Source organism: Oncorhynchus nerka, unplaced genomic scaffold (assembly GCF_034236695.1).
Source record: "Oncorhynchus nerka isolate Pitt River unplaced genomic scaffold, Oner_Uvic_2.0 unplaced_scaffold_727, whole genome shotgun sequence".
In the NCBI taxonomy this organism is placed as follows: Eukaryota; Metazoa; Chordata; class Actinopteri; order Salmoniformes; family Salmonidae; genus Oncorhynchus; species Oncorhynchus nerka.
The window spans coordinates 231068-238567 of record NW_027040463.1 but is presented as its reverse complement, the minus strand read 5'-3'; the positions used below and the strand labels follow the sequence as shown (position 1 = coordinate 238567).

At 40.0% G+C, this 7500-nt stretch overlaps 1 protein-coding gene across 1 annotated transcript in view; it reads left to right on the top strand.

Annotated features, from left to right (window-relative positions):
• LOC115118500 (probable E3 ubiquitin-protein ligase HERC1) overlaps window positions 1-6692 on the top strand; it is a 61945-nt gene extending 55253 nt beyond the window's left edge. The window contains exons 17-18 of the mRNA XM_065016944.1: window positions 2204-2336; window positions 6481-6692. Of these exons, the coding sequence (XP_064873016.1) occupies window positions 2204-2336; window positions 6481-6692 (345 nt within the window). The remainder of the gene's footprint in view (window positions 1-2203; window positions 2337-6480) is intronic.
• The last annotated feature ends 808 nt before the right edge of the window (window positions 6693-7500 follow it).

The following is a 7500-nucleotide window of genomic DNA, read 5'->3' as shown; positions in this document are numbered from 1 at the left end:
ACACACACACACACACACTGGGCATGCATACACACACACACACTGGGCGTGCATACACACACACACACACTGGGCATGCATACACATACACACACACACAGTTGAGAGAGCACACACACATTGTCTCAGATATTTTATACTGTGACCATCACAATCGCAGTTAACAGAGCTGAAGCAGACCTTTTATGCAGATTAGAGTTTTTATTAATGAATGAAAGATGGTTCCCTGTTTATGACGGTCTCTGTCATATGTTTGTGTCCACAACTCTAGTAGTAGTAATAGTTAGTAACATTGTCCTGGTCTATAATACCTCCACAACTCTAGCAGTAGTAATAGTTAGTAACATGGTCCTGGTCTATAATACCTCCAGAACTCTAGTAGTAGTAATAGTTAGTAACATGGTCCTGGTCTATAATACCTCCACAACTCTAGTAGTAGTAATAGTTAGTTAGTAACATGGTCCTGGTCTATAATACCTCCAGAACTCTAGTAGTAGTAATAGTTAGTAACATTGTCCTGGTCTATAATACCTCCACAACTCTAGTAGTAGTAATAGTTAGTAACATTGTCCTGGTCTATAATACCTCCAGAACTCTAGTAGTAGTAATAGTTAGTAACATTGTCCTGGTCTATAATACCTCCACAACTCTAGTAGTAGTAATAGTTAGTAACATTGTCCTGGTCTATAATACCTCCACAACTCTAGTAGTAGTAATAGTTAGTTAGTAACATGGTCCTGGTCTATAATACCTCCACAACTCTAGTAGTAGTAATAGTTAGTTAGTAACATTGTCCTGGTCTATAATACCTCCACAACTCTAGTAGTAGTAATAGTTAGTTAGTAACATGGTCCTGGTCTATAATACCTCCACAACTCTAGTAGTAGTAATAGTTAGTTAGTAACATTGTCCTGGTCTATAATACCTCCACAACTCTAGTAGTAGTAATAGTTAGTTAGTAACATGGTCCTGGTCTATAATACCTCCAGAACTCTAGTAGTAGTAATAGTTAGTTAGTAACATGGTCCTGGTCTATAATACCTCCAGAACTCTAGCAGTAGTAATAGTTAGTAACATGGTCCTGGTCTATAATACCTCCAGAACTCTAGTAGTAGTAATAGTTAGTAACATTGTCCTGGTCTATAATACCTCCAGAACTCTAGTAGTAGTAATAGTTAGTTAGTAACATTGTCCTGGTCTATAATACCTCCAGAACTCTAGTAGTAGTAATAGTTAGTAACATGGTCCTGGTCTATAATACCTCCAGAACTCTAGCAGTAGTAATAGTTAGTAGCATTGTCCTGGTCTATAATACCTCCAGAACTCTAGTAGTAGTAATAGTTAGTTAGTAACATTGTCCTGGTCTATAATACCTCCAGAACTCTAGTAGTAGTAATAGTTAGTTAGTAACATTGTCCTGGTCTATAATACCTCCAGAACTCTAGTAGTAGTAATAGTTAGTAACATTGTCCTGGTCTATAATACCTCCAGAACTCTAGCAGTAGTAATAGTTAGTAACATTGTCCTGGTCTATAATACCTCCAGAACTCTAGTACTAGTAATAGTTAGTAACATGGTCCTGGTCTATAATACCTCCAGAACTCTAGTAGTAGTAATAGTTAGTTAGTAACATTGTCCTGGTCTATAATACCTCCAGAACTCTAGTAATAGTTAGTAACATGGTCCTGGTCTATAATACCTCCAGAACTCTAGCAGTAGTAATAGTTAGTAACATTGTCCTGGTCTATAATACCTCCAGAACTCTAGTAGTAGTAATAGTTAGTTAGTAACATGGTCCTGGTCTATAATACCTCCAGAACTCTAGTAGTAGTAATAGTTAGTTAGTAACATTGTCCTGGTCTATAATACCTCCAGAACTCTAGTAATAGTTAGTAACATGGTCCTGGTCTATAATACCTCCAGAACTCTAGTAGTAGTAATAGTAATAGTTAGTAACATTGTCCTAGTCTATAATACTTCCAGAACTCTAGTAGTAGTAATAGTTAGTTAGTAACATTGTCCTGGTCTATAATACCTCCAGAACTCTAGTAGTAGTAATAGTTAGTAACATTGTCCTGGTCTATAATACCTCCAGAACTCTAGTAGTAGTAATAGTTAGTAACATTGTCCTGGTCTATAATACCTCCAGAACTCTAGCAGTAGTAATAGTTAGTAACATGGTCCTGGTCTATAATACCTCCAGAACTCCAGCAGTGTGGCTCTGCTCCATAAGCACCTCCAGCTGCTGCTGCCCCACGCTACAGACATCTTCTCCCGCTCCGCCACCCTGCTGCAGGAGAGTTCCTGGAACGGCAGCATCAGAGAGAAACTACGAGGTTATTATGTCTACTACTGTATCACTCTGTCTGTCTGGCTGTCTGTCTGGCTGTCTGTCTGTCTGTCTGTCTACTACTGTATCACTCTGTCTGTCTGTCTGTCTGTCTGTCTGTCTGTCTGTCTGTCTGTCTGTCTGTCTGTCTGTCTGTCTGTCTGTCTGTCTGTCTGTCTACTACTGTATCACTCTGTCTGTCTGTCTGTCTGTCTGTCTGTCTGTCTGTCTGTCTGTCTGTCTGTCTGTCTGTCTGTCTGTCTGTCTGTCTGTCTGTCTGTCTGGCTGTCTGTCTGTCTGTCTGTCTACTACTGTATCACTCTGTCTGTCTGTCTGTCTGTCTGTCTGTCTGTCTGTCTGTCTGTCTGGCTGTCTGTCTGTCTGTCTGTCTGTCTGTCTGTCTGGCTGTCTGTCTGTCTGTCTGTCTACTACTGTATCACTCTGTCTGTCTGTCTGTCTGTCTGTCTGTCTGTCTGTCTCTCTCTCTGTCAGTCTCTCTCTCTGTCTCTCTCTCTCCCTCTCTTAATAATAAAGTTATCAAATAAAACAAATGTAATATAATATAAATATTTTATTAAAGTAAAATAAATAACTGATGGTTGATAAGAGATAAGCAGTAATGGACAGTCACTACCTTCATGGGTCTTGTATTAATAGTTTTATTCTGTTGTTACAGCATTTAACCCACATAATGCATAGTACATTTCATGTAAAGAAAGAAATAATAGTCAAAACCAAAATCGTGATTATATTTTGAAAATCGGACCGAATCCGAACCGACTTTAAAAATGGCTAATCGCTCAACACTAATATCAACCCAGCAGGGATCCAATTTCACCCCTTCTAATATCATCCCAGCAGTGATCCAATTTCACCCCTTCTAATATCAACCCAGCAGGGATCCAATTTCACCCCTTCTAATATCATCCCAGCAGGGATCCATTTTCACCCCTTCTAATATCAACCCAGCAGGGATCCAATTTCACCCTTTCTTTTCCCTTTCTGCCTCTATCTTTTGTATTCTTCTCTCTATCTCTCACTCTCAAACACACAGGCATTGTTGAATCAGAGATGTTTTCATTTCAATGCCAAGAAGAAATGCCTCACTCTGTCTATCTCTGTTCTAGATGTGATCTACATGTCATTTCCTGGTTTATTAACTCTCTGTCTGTCTCTGTTATAGATGTGATGTACATGTCACTTCCTGGTTTATTATCTCTCTGTCTGTCTCTGTTATAGATGTGATGTACATGTCACTTCCTGGTTTATTATCTCTCTGTCTGTCTCTGTCCTAGATGTGATGTACCTGTCACTTCCTGGTTTATTATCTCTCAGTCTGTCTCTGTTCTAGATGTGATGTACATGTCACTTCCTGGTTTATTAACTCACTGTCTGTCTCTGTTCTAGATGTGATGTACATGTCACTTCCTGGTTTATTATCTCTTTGTCTGTCTCTGTCCTAGATGTGATGTACATGTCACTTCCTGGTTTATTATCTCTTTGTCTGTCTCTGTTCTAGATGTGATGTACATGTCACTTCCTGGTTTATTATCTCTCTGTCTGTCTCTGTCCTAGATGTAATGTACATGTCACTTCCTGGTTTATTATCTCTCTGTCTGTCTCTGTTCTAGATGTGATCTACATGTCACTTCCTGGTTTATTATCTCTCTGTCTGTCTCTGTTCTAGATGTGATCTACATGTCACTTCCTGGTTTATTAACTCTCTGTCTGTCTCTGTTATAGATGTGATGTACATGTCACTTCCTGGTTTATTATCTCTCTGTCTGTCTCTGTTCTAGATGTGATGTACATGTCACTTCCTGGTTTATTATCTCTCTGTCTGTCTCTGTCCTAGATGTGATGTACCTGTCACTTCCTGGTTTATTATCTCTCAGTCTGTCTCTGTTCTAGATGTGATGTACATGTCACTTCCTGGTTTATTAACTCACTGTCTGTCTCTGTTCTAGATGTGATGTACATGTCACTTCCTGGTTTATTATCTCTCTGTCTGTCTCTGTCCTAGATGTGATGTACCTGTCACTTCCTGGTTTATTATCTCTCAGTCTGTCTCTGTTCTAGATGTGATGTACATGTCACTTCCTGGTTTATTAACTCACTGTCTGTCTCTGTTCTAGATGTGATGTACATGTCACTTCCTGGTTTATTATCTCTTTGTCTGTCTCTGTCCTAGATGTGATGTACATGTCACTTCCTGGTTTATTATCTCTTTGTCTGTCTCTGTTGTAGATGTGATGTACATGTCACTTCCTGGTTTATTAACTCTCTGTCTGTCTCTGTTCTAGATGTGATGTACATGTCACTTCCTGATTTATTATCTCTCTGTCTGTCTCTGGCCTAGATGTGATGTACATGTCACTTCCTGGTTTATTATCTCTCTGTCTGTCTCTGTTCTAGATGTGATCTACGTGTCACTTCCTGGTTTATTATCTATCTGTCTGTCTCTGTTGTAGATGTGATGTACATGTCTCTTCCTGGTTTATTATCTCTCTGTCTGTCTCTGTTGTAGATGTGATCTACATGTCACTTCCTGGTTTATTATCTCTCTGTCTATCTCTGTTCTAGATGTGATCTACATGTCATTTCCTGGTTTATTAACTCTCTGTCTGTCTCTGTTATAGATGTGATGTACATGTCACTTCCTGGTTTATTATCTCTCTGTCTGTCTCTGTTATAGATGTGATGTACATGTCACTTCCTGGTTTATTAACTCACTGTCTGTCTCTGTTCTAGATGTGATCTACGTGTCACTTCCTGGTTTATTATCTCTCTGTCTGTCTCTGTTGTAGATGTGATGTACATGTCACTTCCTGGTTTATTATCTCTCTGTCTGTCTCTGTTGTAGATGTGATCTACATGTCACTTCCTGGTTTATTATCTCTCTGTCTGTCTCTGTTGTAGATGTGATCTACATATCACTTCCTGGTTTATTATCTCTCTGTCTGTCTCTGTTCTAGATGTGATGTACATGTCACTTCCTGGTTTATTATCTCTCTGTCTGTCTCTGTTCTAGATGTGATCTACATGTCACTTCCTGGTTTATTAACTCTCTGTCTGTCTCTGTTCTAGATGTGATCTACATGTCACTTCCTGGTTTATTAACTCTCTGTCTGTCTCTGTCCTAGATGTGATCTACATGTCACTTCCTGGTTTATTATCGCTCTGTCTGTCTCTGTTCTAGATGTGATGTACATGTCACTTCCTGGTTTATTATCTCTCTGTCTGTCTCTGTTCTAGATGTGATCTACATGTCACTTCCTGGTTTATTAACTCTCTGTCTGTCTCTGTTCTAGATGTGATCTACATGTCACTTCCTGGTTTATTAACTCTCTGTCTGTCTCTGTTCTAGATGTGATCTACATGTCACTTCCTGGTTTATTAACTCTCTGTCTGTCTCTGTCCTAGATGTGATCTACATGTCACTTCCTGGTTTATTATCGCTCTGTCTGTCTCTGTTCTAGATGTGATGTACATGTCACTTCCTGGTTTATTATCTCTCTGTCTGTCTCTGTTCTAGATGTGATCTACATGTCACTTCCTGGTTTATTAACTCTCTGTCTGTCTCTGTTCTAGATGTGATCTACATGTCACTTCCTGGTTTATTAACTCTCTGTCTGTCTCTGTCCTAGATGTGATCTACATGTCACTTCCTGGTTTATTATCGCTCTGTCTGTCTCTGTTCTAGATGTGATGTACATGTCACTTCCTGGTTTATTATCTCTCTGTCTGTCTCTGTTCTAGATGTGATCTACATGTCACTTCCTGGTTTATTAACTCTCTGTCTGTCTCTGTTCTAGATGTGATCTACATGTCACTTCCTGGTTTATTAACTCTCTGTCTGTCTCTGTTCTAGATGTGATCTACATGTCACTTCCTGGTTTATTAACTCTCTGTCTGTCTCTGTCCTAGATGTGATCTACATGTCACTTCCTGGTTTATTATCGCTCTGTCTGTCTCTGTTCTAGATGTGATGTACATGTCACTTCCTGGTTTATTATCTCTCTGTCTGTCTCTGTTCTAGATGTGATCTACATGTCACTTCCTGGTTTATTAACTCTCTGTCTGTCTCTGTTCTAGATGTGATCTACATGTCACTTCCTGGTTTATTAACTCTCTGTCTGTCTCTGTCCTAGGTGTGATCTACGTGTCAGCAGCAGGCAGTATGCTGTGTCAGATCGTCAACAGTCTACTACTACTACCAGTGTCTGTAGCCAGACCTCTGCTGAGCTACCTGCTAGACCTGCTGCCTCCTCTAGACTGTCTCAACAGACTGCTGCCTGCTGCCACACCGCTGGAAGACCAGGAGCTGCAGTGGCCTCTACATGGTGAGGAGATAGAGCTGTAGTGACCTCTACATGGTGAGGAGATAGAGCTGTAGTGACCTCTACATGGTGAGGAGATAGAGCTGTAGTGACCTCTACATGGTGAGGAGATAGAGCTGTAGTGACCTCTACATGGTGAGGAGGTAGAGCTGTAGTGGCCTCTACATGGTGAGGAGATAGAGATGTAGTGGCCTCTACATGGTGAGGAGATAGAGCTGTAGTGATCTCTACATGGTGAGGAGATAGAGCTGTAGTGATCTCTACATGGTGAGGAGATAGAGATGTAGTGACCTCTACATGGTGAGGAGGTAGATCATTATTAGAGATATTTATTTCTATGGGTGAATCCTGTGTATCTGGATGGAGGGGACCAGGCTGAAATGAATGGCATCTATGTATAGCCTAGTGGCTGTGTTATATATCATGTTGTCCATCTATGTATAGCCTAGTGGCTGTGTTATATATCATGTTGTCCATCTATGTATAGCCTAGTGGCTGTGTTATATATCATGTTGTCCATCTATGTATAGCCTAGTGGCTGTGTTATGTATCATGTTGTCCATCTATGTATAGCCTAGTGGCTGTGTTATGTATCATGTTGTCCATCTATGTATAGCCTAGTGGCTGTGTTATGTATCATGTTGTCCATCTATGTATAGCCTAGTGGCTGTGTTATATATCATGTTGTCCATCTATGTATAGCCTAGTGGCTGTGTTATGTATCATGTTGTCCATCTATGTATAGCCTAGTGGCTGTGTTATATATCATGTTGTCCATCTATGTATAGCCTAGTGGCTGTGTTATGTATCATGTTGTCCATCTATGTATAG